The sequence below is a fragment of the Carassius gibelio genome, chromosome A7 (genome assembly GCF_023724105.1).
Source record: "Carassius gibelio isolate Cgi1373 ecotype wild population from Czech Republic chromosome A7, carGib1.2-hapl.c, whole genome shotgun sequence".
Classification (NCBI taxonomy): domain Eukaryota; kingdom Metazoa; phylum Chordata; class Actinopteri; order Cypriniformes; family Cyprinidae; genus Carassius; species Carassius gibelio.
This window is the reverse complement of record NC_068377.1, coordinates 39,347,494-39,370,376: the sequence shown is the minus strand read 5'-3', so window position 1 is coordinate 39,370,376 and position 22,883 is coordinate 39,347,494. Positions and strand designations below refer to the sequence as shown.

At 37.9% G+C, this 22,883-nt stretch overlaps 2 protein-coding genes across 6 annotated transcripts in view; both read right to left on the bottom strand.

The window, feature by feature from the left end:
• apold1b (apolipoprotein L domain containing 1b) overlaps positions 1-22,729 on the bottom strand; it is a 33,591-nt gene extending 10,862 nt beyond the window's left edge. For 2 of the 5 annotated variants that reach the window (XM_052603338.1, XM_052603341.1), the window contains exon 1: positions 22,522-22,729. The gene's annotated coding sequence lies outside the window, so the exon portion shown is untranslated. The remainder of the gene's footprint in view (positions 1-22,521) is intronic. The other 3 variants (XM_052603344.1, XM_052603340.1, XM_052603346.1) reach the window with 3 other exon arrangements.
• On the bottom strand, positions 93-19,453 carry LOC128017779 (uncharacterized). The gene is made up of 37 exons (XM_052603299.1): positions 19,266-19,453; positions 18,282-18,323; positions 17,971-18,030; positions 17,585-17,644; positions 16,654-17,460; positions 15,563-15,631; positions 15,157-15,219; positions 14,541-14,600; positions 14,324-14,359; positions 12,787-12,843; positions 12,651-12,701; positions 10,304-10,369; positions 10,141-10,209; positions 10,014-10,061; positions 8,739-8,768; positions 8,578-8,658; positions 8,430-8,477; positions 8,128-8,211; positions 7,195-7,257; positions 7,051-7,119; positions 6,928-6,972; positions 6,709-6,768; positions 6,580-6,630; positions 6,460-6,501; positions 6,334-6,378; positions 6,182-6,253; positions 6,058-6,099; positions 5,784-5,825; positions 5,087-5,125; positions 4,949-5,005; positions 4,819-4,872; positions 4,705-4,740; positions 4,377-4,463; positions 4,255-4,294; positions 4,115-4,169; positions 3,056-3,389; positions 93-2,025 (listed from the first exon to the last, which is right to left on the bottom strand). Exons 1-37 carry the CDS (start codon positions 19,266-19,268, stop codon positions 1,612-1,614), a joined length of 3,381 nt encoding a protein of 1,126 aa, XP_052459259.1. The 5' UTR covers positions 19,269-19,453; the 3' UTR covers positions 93-1,611.
• Positions 22,730-22,883: the final 154 nt, after the last annotated feature.

The following is a 22,883-nucleotide window of genomic DNA, read 5'->3' as shown; positions in this document are numbered from 1 at the left end:
TGCATGCTTTAGTCTCTTTTAGTCTTTAGTAAATTTAGTCTCTCATGTTTTTTGGTTTGTTTCTGAATCACACAGACAACAAAGTATTTTATTTAATTTTATTAAAATATCTTCATGAAAGTAACCTTCATTCCAGTATTGCACAACATCATGTCAAGACATGAAAACTTTGTGTGTGTGTGTGTGTGTGTGTAACAGCTTTAGGGTTGTTAATAATACAATCTGTGCAAAAGCATATGAAAGATTTACATAAAAATTCAGTTTATCTAAAGCCTAAAGCCTTTTTTTTTTTAAATAGATAAAAGTGATTCTTGTCTGCGGCTTCATTCTCACCAAAAGCAGAACCAGATTGTGAACAAGAACTGGGCTTTAACCACAAACTGTGACCGCAGCACAGCAGTTGTACAATACAGATGCAATGTAATATCATCTGTTACTACATATCCTCATTTTGTAAAGCTGAAGTATTTCCTGTGAATGTGCGAGGCTTCCTCTATCACTAAACCATATAGCAACGTCTACAAGATGTCTGTTAAAGATCTCATGATCTGGAAAGCATCTGCTGTGTACAAACATCTGATAGACATCTTTAAGATGTCAGTTTTACATGCATTCAAAATCATAAACATCTTATAGACATATTATCAGGGAAATAACTACAATAATACGCTCATAGCACACGTACATCACAGAGACGTCTGTTTGACGTCTGCAAGACGTGTTTTTTAGAGTGTTGCTCATCTGCAATACATCTACAGGACGTTTCCAATCAGATGTCACACAGACGTTTAGAAGATGTCTGTAAGATGTTTATGATTTCGAATGCATGTAAAACTGACATCTTTGAGATGTCCATCAGATGTTTGCACACAGCAGATGCTTTCCAGATCAACCTCTAATAGCACAATTTACATCTCAGAGACGTCTATTTGAGGTGTGCATTTACATCTGCAATACCTGTTTTTTAGGTTGTTTGCTCATCTGCAATACGTCTATAGGACGCTTCCTTTTAGATGTCAAATAGATGTCTATAAGATGTTTATGATTTGGAATGAATGTAAGACGTCTGTCAGACGTTTGTAGACAGCAGATGCTTTCCAGATGAAGTGATCTTTAAGAGACGTCTTGCAGACATGCGTGTGCTATCTGGGTAAGGAAGTGAGGAAGTATTTGTGCTACAAAACAATGTGTTTATGAAAACGATAGTCAATTAAAATATAACAGGAAATACCAGTTTGCGATATCAAGCAGCATAACAAGTTGTTAGTAGGATACAGTTAAACATAATCGACTTCAGAAGCCACGCCCATTCAAATTACAAATGTCTGATAGAAATAATTTAAGGAATGTTCTTAGGAAGTACACCAATCCTGATGTGAATGTTCAACAAGTCTCTTAAATATTTATGTGTAGGAATCTTGTAATCTTTGGCGTGCTGAATGGATTTCTTGTTTCATTGTATGCAGTAGATTTGCAGCAACAAAGCAGCAGGACTTCATCTCAATGAGAGTCCAAACTTGCTTAAAATCACCATTCCATTTTATGCAAATGAGCAGCAACAACCAATGGGAGCGCGGAGATCTGACACCCAAAGCTTATCTGAGATGACTGCTAGATGTATCCGCCGGCGTCGAGCAGCTGTTCTCTGATGGAGTTGAGCTCCGCTAAACCTTCATGCAGCTGTTTGGCCAGGGTTCGCACTTCGGCCGTCACCTCCTTCTTGCAGCCCTTCTTCACCTCCTTCAAGTCTTTGGTGAAGTACTTGTCTATTCCTTTCTGCAGACTGGCTAACTTGGCCAGCGTGCGTTGAATGAGTTCTTCCGCTCGCTCTACCGGGTCGCTAGCTAAGCTAATGGTCTGGAGTGCGCGTCGCACATCCCAGTCGCCCGTGTAGTAGTTGTTTCGTCGCAGCAGCGGATGAGATCGCAGTCGACAGAGACCTTCAATGACGAATCGCAAACAGTGCTGCATTTCCACCAGCTGGGCCTCGTAGTCCATGATGATTATTTCAATCTTCTTACGGTCCTGCATTAAAACACGAGAGACCGTGACATTTCAAATATCAGAAAAGATTTATAAAGTATATTTAAAATGTACTTATAGTAACATAGGTTATTTGATGCATTAATTATTAATGAGCAATACACTTGTGGTAGCATTTATGTATTTTTTGTTGGCGTTAGTTATTAAAATAAATGCTTATTAGTTCATGTGAGGTATATTAAATATAAAAACACAAATAAAACACTTTTTTAAAGAAATTATTTGCTTAGAATTAGTTAGAGTAATAAATGCATTAGATGAATTGTTAGTTCATGTGAACTAATGTTAGCCAATAGAATCTTATTGTGAAGTTACCATTCACTTTACATAATTTTTACATTCACGCCACATTAAGGAAAGCATGGTGCTAGTAACACCAAGGGTTCGACTCTCCGGCAATGCATGGACTAATAAAGTGCTTTTATTTTATAAAATGCATAATGTACTATATTGCCTAACTAAGAAACTTTAGTTGCATCTATTAATACGGTTAAAAAATAATAGCTATCATTAAATGGGCATCAAATTTTTGTGAAGTTTTACAATGCAATCCAATTACCGTATTTTCCGGACTATAAGTCGCACTTTTTTCATAGTTTGGCTGGTCAGGTGCGACTTATTTATCAAAATTAATTTGTCATGAACCGAGATAAATGAACCAAGAGAAATCATTACCGTCTACAGCCTCCAGAGGGTGCGCCCTCTGGTGGCTGTAGATGGTAATGTTTTCTTTTGGTTCATGGTTCTGTGACTTATAATCCAGTGCGACTTATATATATATATATATGTTTTTTTCCTCATCATGACGTATTTTTGGACTGATGCGACTTATACTTAGGTGCGACTTATAGTCCGAAAAATACGGTATTTATATTTGCATGGCTTGGTATGAAGATTAGTTGATCCAATTTTTTTTGGAATTGATACTGCATAAACAAATGGTGAAAACTACATACGGTTGACGTTGAAAGTGTAGTAACCGAGCATGCCGTTCAGCGCTGGACATACGTACGTGCATGTTGTTGATGGTGTCTGAGAGGGAGGCGGAGGCGGCCGTGATGCCCCCCGCTGTAGCCACGCCCAGACCGACGGCCGAGATGATGATGGACGCTCCGAACGTGACGGGGATCAGAGCGAGCCCCACGATGGCCGCGGCTCCCCCCACAGCGGTGGTGGTTCCTCCTGTGATGTTGGCGATTTTAGCGTTGTGGTGGAAGTTGCTGAGGTCTTCGGCGATGCTGTATAAGATCAGCACGTGCTGGTAGAGCAGCTCGGCTCGCTCCATAAAGAGCTTCAGATACACACGGAGGCCGCGGTGGACTCTATCAGCGACCGCTTTAAACGATCTGACACAGAGACACAGAGAATGGTTAAAACAAACAAACACACAGAGTTATGAGTGACACTTAAAAGATGAGACTAAACCAACACAACCCAACTCAATCTCACTTCATTTTTATTATTATCATTATTATTATTCCAGAAAAAGAGTCTCTTTACTTCTCAAGTAAATTTATCTCCATTTAAGAATGTTAAAAATACATTTAAGATGCAACATGACAAAATTTTCTTTTGTTCGTTTTTTGGAGAAATTGACCAAAATAAAGTGAGTTTTTGTTGAAACAAGGAAAAAAATATCTGCCAATGGGTTTGGAATATATATATATATATACATGCTGTACACACACACACACACACTTACTTTTTTGTGCTAAATTTAAGCATAAACTTACTTGATTTCTGTACATTTCTGTGGGGAAAACAGGCATCAAATTTGCGTTTTTGTTTTTTTATTCAATGCAATGTTTTTAAAAAATAAAAAAATTAATTATTTGTAATACAAAAATAAATAACTGAAAAAAGCTGAAAAAATTTTAAGCATAAATTCACTTTATTTTGGTAAAGTTCTCAGAAAACGAGACTTCTCAGTAATCTTTTTTTTTTTTTACTTAAGAATGAGTTTTTGCTTGAAACAAGAATAAATAGCAGCTTATTGGGTCAGAAACATAATCTTGTTTTGCCATTTTTCTGACCCCAATGGCACCCCCCACCCCAAAAAATGGAGTCTTACATGGTCTCTTCTTCTTTAGTGCTGATGGCCTCATCAGGACGTATTTCATCCCAAGCTGCAAACACACAGACTGAATGTTAAACGAGTCGGATGTGATGTGTGTGAGGTGAACGAATGAACGAGTGAATGAATGAACTCACACTCCACTGTGTTCCACCACTCCATCAGACTGTCAGTGTCCTGCCAACACAACACACACTGATCAATCAGGATCACAACACAAGGAAACATGAAGTTAACATGACAAGGAACGAGCACTGACCCCTTCATCCTCCTCCTCCTCCAGCTTCTGCTCTTCCTCTTCATCTTTCAGCCGTCTCATGTCCATCTGAGCCGACAGCCACTCGGCCTGGAAGATTTCAAGAAATGAATTCAAGATGTTTAAAATGTCAGAAAAGATTTATGTGTCAAATAAAATATGTTCTTCTGTACTTTCTATTCATCTGTGAATCCTGAAAAAGAAAATATATCACAGTTTCCAAAAATATTGTGCAGCGCAGCGGTTTTCAACGTTGATAATAATCAGAAATGTAATTGTAATAATATTTCACCATATTTCCAGGTCGTGTAAGAATGACCATTAACTGTACCTTAGCAGCATCAGACAGGTGAAGGTCTGGAGGACACTGAGAGAAGCAGAACTGATTACAGCAGATGAAGACGTACCGTAGTGAAAGAGTGGATTGAGAGGAACGCAGTGTTACCTTTGACCCTCTGTGGAGCGCCTCAGTCTCTGTGTGTTTCTGTGGTTTATTGTCCTGTGTGAGAGGATAATCAGTGTTAAAGTGTGTGAGTGAACGGATCAGACGCATGACGATGAAGTGATGAAGTTACCGGTGAATATTCCTCCGCCGGCTCCACGTCTCCTGCTTTAAACAGATCTGCTCCCTTCTGAGGAGGAGATACCAGACATCAGTTTGATCCACATCTGAACGTTTATCAGGTGAGCTCGGAGGAAAGTCAGTCTCTCACCTTTGAGTCTCGATGTGACAGAAGAGGAGGCTTCTTCATCTGCAAAACAGTGTTAACTCCATCAGCCATGACTCACCACATTTACAATTAAACAGCATACAGTAACACTTACAGTAGAAGTGCACGAAGCCAGACAGTTACAAAAAATAGATAGAAATATTTTTAATTGAGTTCAGTCGTTTAGAATTTCACATTTAATTCAGTGTGGTACTTTCCATTTCTTCGTGACACTTGCAGACAGTAAACATTAAATATAATATAATAATATAATTATAATTATAATAATTGTTTTTGCTCTTTTTTTCAGCGCAAACAGTAAACATTTAACAATATTTTGGAATTAAAGAAACAAAACCTTAAGGGAAATAAAATAATTGAAAAAAAAAAGATAAAATTATAAACAAAGCAATACATAAATACTGAATAAAAGTTATTTATACACCATTTATTTCAGTGCAGACAGTAAACATTAAATATACACACAATATGGAAATTGAAGATATAAAAAATAGTATAAATACATAAATCTTGAGTGAAAATTGTTTATTTTCATTTTTTGTGTGTGTGTGCAGTCAATAAAGATTACATATATTATTTGAAAATTAAAGAAACAAAACCTAAAATGAAAAAAAAAAGGATTCAAAAATAAAATAAAAGACAAATAACCGTGAGGAAGTGAGAAGACGGGTTTGTTCACCTGTGAATCTCTGCCCTCGTTCATCTCAGCTTCTTCAAAACTCTAGAAGACACAAACATCAGAGAAATAACAAACTATTTTATGAAATTAATTAAAAAATTATGAAATACTATTATATATATTTAATGGTAATTCTTATTAATTTTCTATTAAAAAACAAATATAACAACTAAATTACAACAAAATCACTAAAACTTAAAAAATATGAATCAAATGTTTAAAAGTATGTTAATGGTAATAAAATAAGGCAGGACTTCTGCGCTGGATGCTTCACCTTGGACTGTCTGCGATGCAGGCGAGGGAACTTTACTCTCTTCTGTACAGACAGTGGAGGAAAGAAGAAGAAGTTAAAGATGTAATAATGTCACAGTGATGCCGAGATCTTTCTGAATCCTCACCTGATGCCTCTCACTGGCGTCTGACGGTGTGAAGACAGCCGAGGATCCACAGACGTCTGTCTCCAGATCTGCCTGAACACAACAAACCCTCTCCATCAGAAACCTCCGGGTCCTGAATCATGTTTACTGGTATAATTAGTGCTGCTCCTCACCTTTGAGTCCCACGCTGGACTCGTAACGCCGTTAGAGTATGATCTCTGAGGAAAAACACCAGGAGTGACATGAGCAATAGTGTGAGCAGAAGAACATCAGATTCTGTGAGGATAAAGCGTCTGAACCTGAGCACTGCGTCCAGCTTCAGACTTCAGGAGCGTGTCTGTCTGAAACAGAGATATGAGAGATATGAGTGAACAGACAGAGATCCTGAACCCCTGCGCTCGTCTGGACGTCTGCTCTACCTTCAACTCGTGATCGAACGCTCCCTTCAGGTCATCGAACCGCTCGGCGTCCTGAAAGCACAGGTTTAACAGTGTTCAGACACAAGAGCGAGCGCAGAGGATCATCAGTGTCATGTGACTCAGACAGACCTTCGTCGGAGGATGAGGAGTGAAGCCACAAGCTCCCTTCAGCTCAGCATCAGCTCCGTCCTGTCAAACAGATCCAGTCCATGTTTTACAGTACATTGGGTTAAAAATAAGATGAAACTGTCAAACTGACAATAATGCAGCACATGTTTTTCATAAATACAGTAATACTGCTTCCAGTGAATAGTGAATTCTGATTTTCTCTTGTGAAAGCGGTTGTACCTTCAGATGAGGTGTTTCCTCCTGGGTTTGGTTCGTCCTGTCACGCTGTGAGCAGACACAGAAGAGTGTGTTCACACCAGAGAAGTGCTCAAACTGAAGAAACAGAGAGGTGTCAGCACTCACCCTGGACCGAGCGATGACGAACCCTCTGCGTGGAACAAACTGGACTCGCACTTTCTTTCTCCACTTCTGCTAAACACATGATAATAGTACTGAGAGTGAAGGAAAGATGAAACAGAAGACAGACAGGAGGATCAGGATCTCTACCTGTCCATCAGTCTCCTCTGTGTTTGGCTCTTCATCATCCAGATGTGTGTCCATCTCTGGGCTCTACAACAGAAAACATCTGTGTTACTCAGAGTCTCGGCTCAACTCAGTGGAGCTAACACACCGAGGTCATCTGCTGGACACACACCGTCTACATCCTCAAACACAGATCAGAATCTGACAATCTTCTGCATCTCTTCTCTGATAATGGATTTATTCTCCTTTTTGTTTTTGAAGTTTGCATTCATACTCAGACAATATATATATATATATGGTTTATTTGTGTACTCACAACAAATAAATGTAATATATACGGTCATAATTTTAGGGAAAGGACTTGCACCACTAGACTATGCTGCTTTGGGAAAAGAAGTGCGAGTTATTGGTGTGATTTATTTGTTATTATTTCTATACAATTAGTAATCCAGATTCATTTCTTGTAGACCAGATTGATTTCATTTCATCTCCTGAAGAACGATTTTATTTTTTATTATTTTATCCCCAGATTCAGCTCCTGTCAGTCAGATATATTATTTCATTTAAATTCATTTAATTGAGTTTTTTTGTTTTTTCATTTTATTTCATTTAATTTTATTTTGATTTCTGATCTCCTTTATTTTATTTTTTTTCAGATTAATCTCCTATAGACCAAATGTAGCGTAATGTAATGTAATTTAATGAAAACTCACAGCATTTTGTCCGGTCTGTTGACTTTGATACGTTTGATATGAATGTTTTGACTTTGAGATCAGATAAACACTGATCAATATCAGTAACTCTTATCAGACACTCTCTCCTGTCAGAAAATGTGAGTGTGTGTGAGTGTGTGTGTGTGTGTGTGTGTGTGTGTGTGTGTGTGTGTGTGTGACACTCTGATCTATCCGAGGTGGAGTTTGGTGTCAGTATAGAGCCTACGATCAGAGAGAAACAAACCAAAACCAGTTTGACCTGATGACTGTCACGGACTGAAGCACCAGGATCCAGATCTTCCTCCAGAGAGCGATCTTTGGAGAAGGACTGCAAACAGCAGAGACATGCTTTCAGATAATAATATCAGGTGAATATGAGCATGATGTGGATCAAACCATTCAAAAATGAGCCCAAAGCTTTGATTCATGTTAGTCCTCAATGTGTTAAGAACAGCTTCCGGTTGGCTTATGAATTTAAAATCTAGGCTTTAAACTAAAGCACACATTATATTTCTCATAAACATGCAAACACACAGAATATATCACCTTTGATGGTCGGTGTGGCACAGGAGGGTTGAATTTATGTGGCTGCTTCTGTTACAAATAAAATAAAATAATATTCATTTTAGAGAGCAGACACAGAGTTCATATCACAGCATACAACAACTCAAAGTGAAATATTGTGTGTTTGTACCGGTTTGCAGTCCACATCTTCTGCTTTCTTCTCTCTCAAACGCTCGAGATCATCGTGTTTCCATGAGGAGGTTAAATCATCCTAATATCACAATTAAATGTGTTCAGTTCAACTGTTTCTCATCTCTAACATCAGGAAACTGATTACTGTAAGGAACAAACCTTATAGTCTGGAGCTTCAGCTGACTTCACCTGAAGATGGAAAGTAATATCATAATCATGAACGATATCACGTGTTAAAGCTGGCTTGACAAAATATTATAAATCACTGGCAGATAGTTTTCCCACCAGCCAATAAAAATACCAGATTTGCTGTGGAACAAAATATCAAAGGATCTTTCAGTATTTTCAAATGTAAAAGCCTCACGTCTTTTAATTCTCAGATGAGAATTGTGCTGTAGTTTACTGTGGTTAGTAATGTATTGCATTTTAAATACCAGACAAGATCAATGAATCATCCCTTCTTCCATTCATTGCAAAGACACTTGAGCGAGCTGTGTTCAACCAGCTTTCTATGTTCCTTGGACAGAACAACAGAACCTGTGGGTTAAGTCCTACCTCTCTGACAGATCCTTCAGTGTGTCTTGGAGTGGTGATGTTTCTAAGTCACAACACCTTGCTACTGGGGTTCCTCAAGGCTCAGTACTTGGACCACTTCTCTTCTCCATTTACATGACGTCATTTCACTGCTACGCTGATGACACCCAACTCTACTTCTCATCCCAACCAGATGACCCGACGGTAGCTGCTCGCATTTTAGTCTGAGTGACATTTCTAGCTGGATGACACCATCACCTTCAGCTCAACCTAACTAAAACCTTTTTTGCCATCACCTGACGAACTAATACTAGCACTTTTCTTTTCCATTCTACAAACAAACCTAGACTAACTGAGACTTGTGACAGCACAGTTGCTCTCTCGTTCGTTTGATTCCTTCTATCGTTCTCCTCATTTGTAAGTCACTTTGGATAAAAGTGTCTGTTGATTAGATGTAAATGTAAAGGAAAATATTGACAGGCTGATTATAATAACAGGGATCGTACAGATACTGTTCAATGAAATTAAACAAATGTTCAAGCACCAATTGGTTTTGGTTTTAAAACGATTCAAATTCTAAAACAGCTAAATAGATAAATAAAAATATGCAAATAAAATAAAATGACAAAATTTAAGTGAAGCACATGTAAAGTAGACTATGCAATGATGTCAACTTTACATATTGTGAACATGACTCAAGGCTTCAGTGAAGGTTAGAGTTACACCAGTAGATGGCAGCAGGGGAAAGACTTTAACAGTGAATAGTGCTCATACTGAGATAAAGCAATGTTTCTAATCAAGAAACTTCTCTGAACAGCCCTGACATGCAGAGCAGATTCAGACCAAAGAGATCAACGCATTTTTCTTCAAACAAACTGATCCATACAAATCATCTTTTACCTTCGAGCCTCTGCGAAGTGTAATAATCTTGGGTTTGGATGGTTTCTTCTGTTAAGAGAAAAAAACAATCATGTATGAAATACATAAATCTGAAACTATGATAATTCAGAAATAACGAGCTTCATACCGATTTATACTCAGAAGCTTCATTCTGCTCTTCATCTTGAGCGAAAAACTCCTCCGTGCCGTTAATGAGCTTTAACACAACACAGAAATCATCACAGAAAGAATCAATATGATCTGCAGATCTACAGAACAAACACAGAGACTGATCTGGTGAAGATATTCACCTTTGAGCCTGGATTCAGAGAGACTGAGTTCGTCTCAGGGCTCTTCACTTCATCTCCACTTTTATCCTGAAATTACAGACTTTCAGTTTTTATGTCTGTCATTCCCAGGTTAACATGCAAAAAACAACCTAAAATACAAATTTTACGACTTTAATGCAATTCTGAGTTTATTTATTGTAAATAATAAACAGGGTAATTATAATCATAATTTGAAAACGGTGTAAAAAAATTTCAAATGTCTTTTGTCTTGCATTTTTTTTTGTTTTGTGAGCATTGGACAAAGTATTGGAAAGAATATAAGAAAAGTTGTGTACACGAGATGAATCTGGAAATTGAATAAGAAAATAAAACTAAAACCTTAACATTGGTTAAATTAAATTACACTAAATAGCTGGAAAATATTTAAATGTATATAATATATTATTTATATTATATATATATATATACAGTATTGTTCAAAATAATAGCAGTACAATGTGACTAACCAGAATAATCAAGGTTTTTCGTATATTTTTTTATTGCTACGTGGCAAACAAGTTACCAGTAGGTTCAGTAGATTGTCAGAAAACAAATGAGACCCAGCATTCATGATATGCACGCTCTTAAGGCTGTGCAATTGGGCAATTAGTTGAATTAGTTGAAAGGGGTGTGTTCAAAAAAATAGCAGTGTGGCATTCAATCACTGAGGTCATCAATTTTGTGAAGAAACAGGTGTGAATCAGGTGGCCCCTATTTAAGGATGAAGCCAACACTTGTTGAACATGCATTTGAAAGCTGAGGAAAATGGGTCGTTCAAGACATTGTTCAGAAGAACAGCGTACTTTGATTAAAAAGTTGATTAGAGAGGGGAAAACCTATAAAGAGGTGCAAAAAATGATAGGCTGTTCAGCTAAAATGATCTCCAATGCCTTAAAATGGAGAGCAAAACCAGAGAGACGTGGAAGAAAACGGAAGACAACCATCAAAATGGATAGAAGAATAACCAGAATGGCAAAGGCTCAGCCAATGATCACCTCCAGGATGATCAAAGACAGTCTGGAGTTACCTGTAAGTACTGTGACAGTTAGAAGACGTCTGTGTGAAGCTAATCTATTTTCAAGAATCCCCCGCAAAGTCCCTCTGTTAAAAAAAAGGCATGTGCAGAAGAGGTTACAATTTGCCAAAGAACACATCAACTGGCCTAAAGAGAAATGGAGGAACATTTTGTGGACTGATGAGAGTAAAATTGTTCTTTTTGGGTCCAAGGGCCACAGGCAGTTTGTGAGACGACCCCCAAACTCTGAATTCAAGCCACAGTACACAGTGAAGACAGTGAAGCATGGAGGTGCAAGCATCATGATATGGGCATGTTTCTCCTACTATGGTGTTGGGCCTATTTATCGCATACCAGGGATCATGGATCAGTTTGCATATGTTAAAATACTTGAAGAGGTCATGTTGCCCTATGCTGAAAAGGACATGCCCTTGAAATGGTTGTTTCAACAAGACAATGACCCAAAACACATTAGTAAACGGGCAAAGTCTTGGTTCCAAACCAACAAAATTAATGTTATGGAGTGGCCAGCCCAATCTCCAGACCTTAATCCAATTGAGAACTTGTGGGGTGATATCAAAAATGCTGTTTCTGAAGCAAAACCAAGAAATGTGAATGAATTGTGGAATGTTGTTAAAGAATCATGGAGTGGAATAACAGCTGAGAGGTGCCACAAGTTGTTTGACTCCATGCCACACAGATGTCAAGCAGTTTTAAAAAACTGTGGTCATACAACTAAATATTAGTTTAGTGATTCACAGGATTGCTAAATCCCAGAAAAAAAAAATGTTTGTACAAAATAGTTTTGAGTTTGTACAGTCAAAGGTAGACACTGCTATTTTTTTGAACACACCCCTTTCAACTAATTGCCCAATTGCACAGCCTTAAGAGCATGCATATCATGAATGCTGGGTCTTGTTTGTTTTCTGACAATCTACTGAACCTACTGGTAACTTGTTTGCCACGTAGCAATAAAAAATATACTAAAAACCTTGATTATTCTGGTTAGTCACATTGTACTGCTATTATTTTGAACAATACTGTATATATATATATATATATATATATATTTATAATTTTTTTTTTCAGAAGTGTGAGATATAAAGTCATAATGAGCGTTTTCCATGTTTACTATGTGACAGAAATATGTTTCCATAGATTCTGTTGTGTTTTAGGGTTGAAGGAATAGTTTTTAAACTTAACAGATAATGTCCTGACAGACGATTTCCAGCTTCTTTTTAATTGGAACAGATTTTGAATTGAATTGTTCAGTTTTTTGTGATGTGTCGCTCCTCATTATGTGTGTTCATGTACCTTTGAGCTCCTCCTGATGAGCAGCGAGTGTCTCAGTCTCCTCCCCAGACTCTGAAAGAGGAGCACAAACACAGATGAGGAGGACGAACACACACTCAGACTCAGAGTCCCGTGAGACGACTGCTGCACATCCTACCTGCCTCCCGCTCTTCTTCAGACCCTCCTCTCCGCCTCCAGCAGACGCGGCTGGAATCTAGAGCCAGAAGTCAACAGAGTTATGACTCGCCTTTGGACAGATGCCAGGACATATCTATGTGTTTGCTCATGTATTCAGAGAGCATTCCACAAACAACAAAAGACACAAGAAAACACAGACTACATGACTTAAACTATGACTATGATAAATATGACAAATACAATACTGTCTGAGGTTTATTATTGCCTGCAGAGATGGATACTATTTTAAGTATTTATTTTATTTACTGTAATAAAATGTCATGCTTGATTTTACATGCTTTCTTTCTTTCATTTTCATTTATTGATTCAGGTCTCCATTTGAGAAGTTTGGAACTATTTTAGTATTATTTATATACTAACATATTTTTTATTGTTATTTTATGCATTAGATTCTACTTTTTATATTTTCAGCTTTCAGTTTACCATCGGTTTTCAAATTGTTCACTCATTCACGAGTGAAGAACCGTTTCTGTCAGACGCGTCTGATTCGAGAACCGAGGAGCTGATGATACTGCGCATGCGCGATTCAGTGTGAAGCAAACCGACACACAGAGCGTCTGAACCGAACTGATTCTTTTGGTGATTGATTCTGAACTGATTCTGTGCTAGTGTTATGAGCGCGGGTAAACCGAAGGCTTGAATCAAGGGCAATCATCGCCAATGACGCCATTACGTCAAGCGCAAAAGAACAGGTGAACCGTTTTCTTCCTCGGTTTATTGAATCGAACTGTCCGAAAGAACTACTGGTGATCCGAACACCAATGCAACCGGTTCTTCACTCGTGAACGAGTCAGTCTATTGTTCGTTATCTGGCTCGGCTCGGTGTTCATCTTCACAGCAGTTCAGTCAGTGTACTGTTTGAGTACATGAATTACTCCGGGATATTGGTTTGTTTGAACTCAGAGGGAGTTTCAGCCACATTAAAAAAGTGAACAGCTTAAGTCATTTGTGGATTAATGCGTATTAGAGATGCGAACCGTTTAAAACGATTCAGTTCAATTTGGTGAACTGAATGATTCGTTCACAAACCGGATATCACAAACTGCTTTGACTTGAACTCTCTCACAACAGACACGGAAGAGAAGACAATGCTGAATAAAGTCATAGTTTTTGGACTAAAATGTATTTTCGATGCTTTACCTTTCTGGACATGGACCATATACCATACACAGTTTCAATGGAGGGACTGAGAGCTCTCGGACTAAATCTAAAATATCTTACACTGTGTTCAGAAGATAAACGGAGGTCTCACGGGTTTGGAACGACATGAGGGTGAGATATTAATGACATAATTTTGATTTTTGGGTGAACTAACCCTTTAAAATATTGACTATAGTTCTATTGTTTAGTTTAAATTCTAGTTTTAATGTATTTCCAGTGCTTCAACTTTACCAAAGCAAACATGAGAAAAGTTGCCTGGGAATAAGCGCTCGAATTAATACTTGAGTTAAGATCAGTTTCTCTTCACACTGATCTGATCTGAAGAAAGGACTCACCCGGACAGAGTCTCTCCGAAGCCGGAGCCTTCCAGCCTGCAACAGACAGAGAGAGAGAGAGAGAGAGAGAGAGAGAGAGAGAGAGAGAGAGAGAGAGAGAGAGAGAGAGAGAGAGAGAGAGAGAGAGAGAGAGAGAGAGAGAGAGAGTGTCAGTGTGTTGGAGCATCTCGACTGTATCTCTACTGTAGTTCAGATAGTTCAGATGATGATAACTCACTGGTTTCCAGTCTGGAGAGAGCTCTGGACTGTGTTCAGGCCAGTCCTCCACACAGTTCTCCTGTAAATCATGGTGCAGGTATGAAGGTGTATGAGTTTTATAAACCATGCATAACAATTAAATATGAATACACATGATGTGTTTCTTACACTACAGGGATAAAAAAAGAAGAAAGAAAAGAAAATGTTGTCCCCCAGAATTTAAAATTCTGTAAATAATTTTTTTTTTATTAATATTATTTTAATTCATTCATTATAAAAAAAATAAAAAACCCTTTTTATTTACATAATTTTCAATTTATGCTTAATGTATACACATTCTAAGGAAACCATATTCTGCAAATAGTTATAACATTATTCTTATATAAATAGAATGTATAATTTAAAAATTAATTAAATATTTGTATTAAATATATATATATATATATTATTATTATTATTATTATTTTTATTATTTTTTATTATTTTTTTTTTATTTATTTGATTTTTTTTTTCCCAAACCAACCTAAACATGTACATTTGCGATTGTAAAATTATTGAGAAGAGAAAGAGAAAAAAACCCGGCTGCAGTTGTTGAAACACACACACACTCACACCTCACACACACACACACACACCTGACCGATGAGCAAAACATCCTCGTACACCAGCGGATCTCTCTCCATCTCAGTCGACGTGATCTGACAGATCATAACAACAGCTGTCATCACACTCTCCAGAACACAGAACATTTCACACACACCCAGAGCTCACGTGATGACAGATCTGAGTCCAGACACGCCATGAGAACAAACACACAGCATACGTGTTCATCAGAGGAACATTGTCCTGTTCCTAACTCTACGTCTAGATGTGTTTCTGTTTCTGTGTTTACACGTCATGTTACTGTAGCAGTAAGACAAAGCTCAGAAGAGAGGGAAGGACGTAATAATGAACTAGTCTGGATCTGATCTGAAGAACGAGTGGAAGCACAGAACTGAAGATTATCATCAGATCCTCAGAGATAAACATGAGCTACAGTACCTGAGGGAGAGCAGGGGGCTTGGGGGCTTTACTGCGGGGAGCAGCTCTGGGCGGACGCCTCCTGAACATCTACAAGAAGAGAGTCCGGTCAGATCAGACGCAGAGATACAGGAATCTGATCAACATCTCCTACATCTACAGCAACACTCTGACTGTTTGTTAAAGAATTTGTCCGTGTGAATCTGTGTTAAAGTGTAATGTATTTCTGTGATGTATTTCCAGCATCATTCCTCCAGTTTTCAGTGTCACATGATCTTCACAAATCATGAAAATATGATGATTCACTGCCCAAGAATCATCTCTGATTATAATCAATGTTATTAATAAAAATCATGATTCTTTATCTGGAATAAAAAGCTCTTTTAAGCATTCAAAAAGCTTGCAGTCAGTGTCAGGTTTGTTTTGGGCTGGTGATAGAAATGAATACTTATTTTGCAAGGAAGCTTTAAACTGATCAAAAGTGAAGATGAATGCATTTAGAAATGTTACGAAAGATTTCTATTTCAGATAAACTTTCTGTTCTTCAAACAAACCAGAAAAATTATACTCAGCTGTTTTCAACATAATAATAACAAATGTTTCTTGAGCAGCAAATTATAGGAATGACAATTCACAGAAGTACATTTTAAAATATATTCTAATAGAATTCTACTTATTTTAAATAGTAAAAAAATATTTCACAATATTACTGATTTTGCTGTATTTTTGATCAGATAAACTCAGGCCTGATGAGCAGAAGAGACTTAAAAAAACATTAAAAATCTTATTGAGTGTATTTCCTGCTGAAACTCATTTCTAGAAGCAGTTTATTGGTCAAATATCTACACATGTAATCAATATTTTGGTTTGGAAGAGAAAACTGTATATTTAACCTGAGTATATATGAGTCTGGGTTATTATAGTTCACTAAAACTATTCTATAATGATAACTGAGCTTTTATTTTATTTCAGCTAGTTGCCAAAGCAACATTTCTCTAACACTGATCTGAGCAGAAACACTCATCGGGTCAAGAGATTCCAGCTGGGCTTCAAATGAACAGATATGGACTAAAAGCCTCAAAACTCTGATGTTCTACTCATCTGTTTCTCACCAGATCTCCATTTGAGAGGTTTGTGGAAGATGATGCTAAAGCTGGCGTCTCCTGAAGGACTCTGTCTGTCGAAACATCATGAGCCTCATCCTGACGGGACAACAGCAGATCCTCCTCGCTCTTCTGAGAGGAACGGACTTCAGTCTGAGGGGCAAACAGAGGATCCAACGCCTGGATGTCAGAGACTTCAGATCTCTTGAAGATATCGCTGGTGTCAGAAACGAACGGCGAGGAGGACGCTGAAGGAGCCTTGAGGAACCCGTCCGCTTCAGAGGAGGCTTCTTGATTAACACTGGGGGTTTCAGACGCTGGAGCCGGGAAGGTCTTCCCTCTGGAGAGGATGTATTCCAGGAGAGGATCCTTCTGATGGGACGAAGGCCATGATTCTGCGTTCTGATTGGATGAGGGCCATGATTCTGCGTTCTGATTGGACAAAGGCCATGATTCTGCGTTCTGATTGGACGAAGGCCATGATTCTGCGTTCTGATTGGACGAAGGCCATGATTCTGCATTCTGATTGGACGAAGGCCATGATTCTGCGTTCTGATTGGACGAAGGCCATGATTCTGCGTTCTGATTGAAATCGGTGTCTGCCTTCTCTTTATAAGGCTGGAAAATGTCTATTTCTTCACTCCGTGTGTCTGACGTGCTTCGGAAGCCATTTGCTGTGTGGTCTTTAAAAGAATCAGGCGGAGGAAACGAAACCCAGTCTGGAGCTGGAAAAGGATCATCTGAAAACTCTGCCGTCTGATGAACGCTGTCACTTTTGGCTAAACTCGTCGTGTTCTCCGTTTTCACATCACAGTCCTGCAAACACAAGCAGATTCACCAGAGCGGTAAAGATCTCAGCGCTGACTTGCTGACAGATCTGAAATAAATCTGAACTGTTAGATGCAATGTAAGGCTTCATCCGGTTTTATTTCCAGCTCACCTGATCAGAATGATTTTCTCTGACTGTGTCGACAGCACCTCGATCTCCATTCGCTGGACTCTGAGAATCAAAGTATTTGATTAAATGCACAGAAGCAAGAGCATCTAAAATATCAGTAATCACTTAAAACATCTGTTAAACTGTCATTCATTTCTGTGATCGACTCTTCAGAAATCAGAATAATATGATGATCAAGAAACATTTCTGACTGTTATCAAACATGTTTCTGTGCAAACCATGATTCATTTGGTTTTCCAGGATTCACAGATGAATCGTAAGCATTTATTTGAAACTGAAATCTTCTGTAACATCATAAACGTCTGTACGGTCACCTTTGACCACGTGAATGCATCTTTTATTAATAAAAGTATTCATTAGTTACTGACGGTCCAGTGTTTCTGGTCATCTGAACAGAAAGGGTTCCAGGAGACGCTTCTGATGCCATTCTAGAGCAGAAGATCAAGATTAAAGAGTTTAGACTGGATCAAAAGAGCAGAAACACACACACAGGTTCCTCTTTCTACACGTTAGTGATTATTTCCATATCATGTCTTTCTTTCTTGCATCTCCGTCCCTCCAGTGTTACGTTCTGTAATGATCCTCAACTAAAGAAGGGAAGCTGGACCGGCTGGACATGATATTCAGTTTGAGTGAAGTTACTTCTTATGAAATTAAGAAGAATGAATCACATAATCACCTCCATAATCAGAGCTGAGACACCAAACAGTGAATCTCCATCCTGTGAAAACACATACGGTTCAGTAATGGCCAGAACATTACACAACAGATTTGATTGCACTTTATCTATTCACATTTCAATTGCAATGCATCTAAGGCCGTTTCTTTCTCTGCTTGAGCAGCACTTACATAAACCAAACTTAAGTTTGAATTATTGTTATAGACGGTTTGTTCATATATCATTCAGTCTGATTAGAGATATAAAACATCTTCTTCCTAAGATCATGAAGACAGCTGAGTGATATCTTGAGCTCAATCTGTGTCTCTATTCATGTGGGAGGATCAGGGTGGGTCTGGACTTGAAATGGTGCTAATCACTTGCTCGTCGAGAGTTGCAAAAGCAGTCGTCTTTCAGCAATGCGAGGATGACGATGCATTGAGAGTCAAAAGCGTGAAGTCACCGATGACATGCACAAGCCCACACATCTGCACGAGTCTAAAGAATCATATTCACTCAGATGCACTGACTCGTACTGTATAGAAACTTAGTTTTCTGTGAAGATTCTTTCAACGATTCGTGTATATTGAAAAGCCAGCCTGAAGTGAATCATGAAACAGCATCAGATCTTACAGTATACAGTCTTCAGCATCTGCAGCAGAATCAGATGAAGATATGCTCTGTGTAAGATCAACATCCGCTGTTTGGTAGAAACCATTTAAATATTTTAATAAAAAATAAAAATAAAAAACAGCACAATTTCGGTGATGTTGTTGTTGGTAGGAATATAATTTCTGATTAGGCTAAAAGAAACGTGCGCGGTTGCTCTGTTCAGCAGTAACGCGTTATTGTGCAGCTCACTATTTAATTCATTATCGCCTGTTAATGTATATTAGTATATTACTATGTAAATTATATATATAGGCTATATATATATATATATATATATATATATATATATATATATATATATATATATATATATATTAAATGAACCAAACTTACCATGTCGGCTGCGAGGCTCCCAGAGAGGCTTACTGGAAGCGTGTGGACGAAATAAAGCAGTCACCAAACTTGTTACTTCAAACCAATAGAGAGATGTAACGATCAACACTCAAGTCACTCGAGCGAAACTATGTGAACCTACCTGTCCTGTCGAGCTCAGGGTCACGTGTCACCCCGACAAACTCAACTAAACCCGAACCAGACTCGATGAAGATATCAAACTAATGCAACAGAAGAGACCTAGGCTCGTTCTTCATTCCTCGCTAACTCAATCTGAATTGATGTTTGATCTTGGATCATGAGACAGATGAGTTGCTGTCATCGCAATAGGTCTGGAAGCTGAAACCTGCTCTGGAGGTTTATTTATTTCATGTAAACAGGATTAGATCGCATCGCTTTAAACAGATTTGATATTTAAAATCTGTCCGATACCACCACTAAAATAGAGCATCCTACTGATCCAGGGACGGTCATTTAAAAGGATAATTTAAAGATAATATAATAATTTTGTGCAGTCTTTCACACTGTAGACGCAGACAGTTTTACTCACTTAAAGATGTATTCATCAAATATATTTTAATTAGTATGCAAAAAATATTCAAAGCTTTGTACAAGCATATACAACTTGCAACAAGTATAAAAACAAATAAGCATTCATAATAATATGTAAAGTGAAAAAATTGATGCTGGGGCCACAGATAATGTAGATATTGTAGAGTGTCTGGTGACGTCAGTTGTGGGCGTGGCTTGATGGAGCGCAGGAGATGATCTCTTGACCCTTAATACACTTAAATGCTTTGTCACGTAACAAATCTGTTCAAATATAATATTTAATGTGAAATATTAATTGCTAATTACCACATTAAAAAACGCATATTTTATTGTTCTGTTATAAAATTGATGCAGTTATGTTCTCCTTGCTGTTTCTTTATAAAAGTCCAGAAATGTGTCAAGTTTTTCCTCGGGTGTCTTTTTTTTTTTTTTTTAATGTCAATACGTTGCTGTCTCTCCGTCCAGCGAATCACTGCACTGCTGATCGTGGTTTCCATGCATCTAATACATAACCCCTTTTAAACCAACCCATGAACGCGTAATTATTTCAGATAACTCAATCCAGTCATCAACAACAGGTGTGTTTGAAGAACCGAGTTATCCAGATCCTATTAGCGCGATGATTTAATCTCGGATGTGATAAGCGATGTGTGAGGAACGGGTCCCTGTTTAAACCACAGCAAACCTCCTCTCAGACTGGGTTTTAGTGTAAAGCACCTTGCCTGATGATGTTTACCCATCAAACAAACTAAATATAAGCTTATTTTTATTCTTCTCGAATCTTCAGTCTGAATAGGAGATCTCAATTTTTATGAACCTTCTCTGAAATGTCTATATTCAGCCTCACGAGCCACATCAGAAAGTTATTTAATGTTAATTCATTAATTCACTCTCCTCCAAACTCATTGGCTTTGGTTATTCAATAGTGAAGAATTCGGTGCAGTGAGATTTATTTGCATGTCCCTATTTCTAATGTAGTGTTTGTTTTTAACCAACATGATTTAGTCATGTTCTGTGTCTAACCATAGGAGGGCAGTAATCAATCACTTTGTACTGTCTAAACTACTGTCTAAACACTTCTGATGGTTATCAAGACTCTTCAGATGAGCTCGTGCTGTCCGGCCAGATTCTGACACTGCACGTGTGTAAATACTACACAAGCTTAAAATATATATATATATGTATTCCACTTTTTGGTTTTAACCTGATGTGAAAAGTGCAGTCAATTCGGTGTGAATTTGCAGATATTTTTATATTGAGAACATTATTTACATAGTTTACTTGTGCAATATTGTACCGAAGTCATAAATGACATCATGCAGATCATTTCCTTTTGTTTTAGTTTAATAATAATCAAGTAAAAAGGTATACGATTAATAAGTTTCCCCAGTATATTAAATGAAGTTCCAGCAGTATTACTGTACTTGTACTGTACTAACAGTGTCTTTCTAGCCAAGCAGTAATTAATTACTCAACTACTTTCAGAATCAGAAAAGTGAAGCGATAAAAATGTGCATTATTCATAAGATGAGTAGTAAGCTAATGAGAATGCAATGCTAAAGCAAATAGCTAAAATTAGAACATTTCAGACGAGTGCAATCAGTATATTTCACATGTTTCATTCTTGTATTTTTAAATCAGATCTTAAATTTAAAATGACTAACCATTTATTTGTATTTATTTATAGTATGGCATGACTAGAAATGCTCATTCTTATGAAGACTCTTTAGGCTAATAAAAGCATCAGAGCAGGTCATCAGTGTCCACATGAGGTTGTGTTTGGTGCGTTGGGTTCCCGCCGCTGCATGAAGATCTGGACTCTCCGTGTCTCGCTGGTCTGCTGATCTGAGAGGATCTGGTCCATCTGAAGAGCAGAATTCATCTGTGATCCATCTGTCGTTGGTCAGATACTGTACATGCAGCAGTTAAATGTTCATCTCACCTTCTCCTTGATGGCCTGCTTCACTGCAGATTCATCCAGACGTCCAGCTGATCTCAGTGCCAGTCTCAGCAGCTGGATGTTCACTCGTTTGGCTTCAGAAACACCAGAAAACACACTCACAAGTGTATGTTCTTGACCTTGAATTGTCATGCTTTTAATAGTAATTTACTGACTTTAAAATGATGGCTTTATAGTAAAAATATCAACACAGTATTTTACTAAAAGAAATTACTGTTCTGCGTTTTAAAATGCTGCCTATATTTATGGAGATGATCTATATTTTTTTCAGTAATTGATTGAAATTCTGTTTACCTATCTGATCTGGTTCTTTAAAGATTAAATTTAAGATTAAACTCACTATTAATTACAAACGCAAAGCGAAAACACGTCACGAGTGAACGCCTTTCGGCTCATGAATATTAATTAGGATTTAGACTGACCGGAAGAGGAACGTCATCGTCATCTGATTAATAATCAGGAGCTGAGAGTCTACCCTTTTCTTTCTTTCGCTTCAGGCGACGGAGTTTACATAAACTTTTACTGGCGCACACGCACGTGTTTTGAAAGGAAATCTCTCTTCATTTGCGAACCACACGACACCGTATTAAAATACCGAGTCTTACTCACAATACTCTCACTGCTGTTTTTCTTCTTTAGACTTCCCCTTAAAGTTTCAAGTTTCATGACACAAAACACACCAAAAAACCGCAAACAAACAACGCTTACCTTTACAATGCCTTTAAATCCTCTTCCAAAAGAAAAAACGGAAACAATCAAACCAAAACAAACAGAACGCTGCGGTTTCCAGTGTTCTGAGACTATTTAAAGAAGCCGTTCGATTCACTGGCGTTCGACTGCAAACCAGGTCTCCTTACCTTAGAAGTGAACACAAAACATGACCTCAATCAAACAGTGTGTTCAGTCCAGAGGTGAACAGAGCCCTCTTTCACTGTAAATCCACACACTCTTCCTCGAAAGGCACATGATCGCGGGGCGTGTTTGAACAAAACTTATTTCCACTCAAACTCCAGCTCTGATGTTCCTCACTGCATGCTTTAGTCTTAAATTTAGTCTTTCATGTGATCTGAGATGTTTTTTGGTTTGTTTTTGAATCACACAGACAA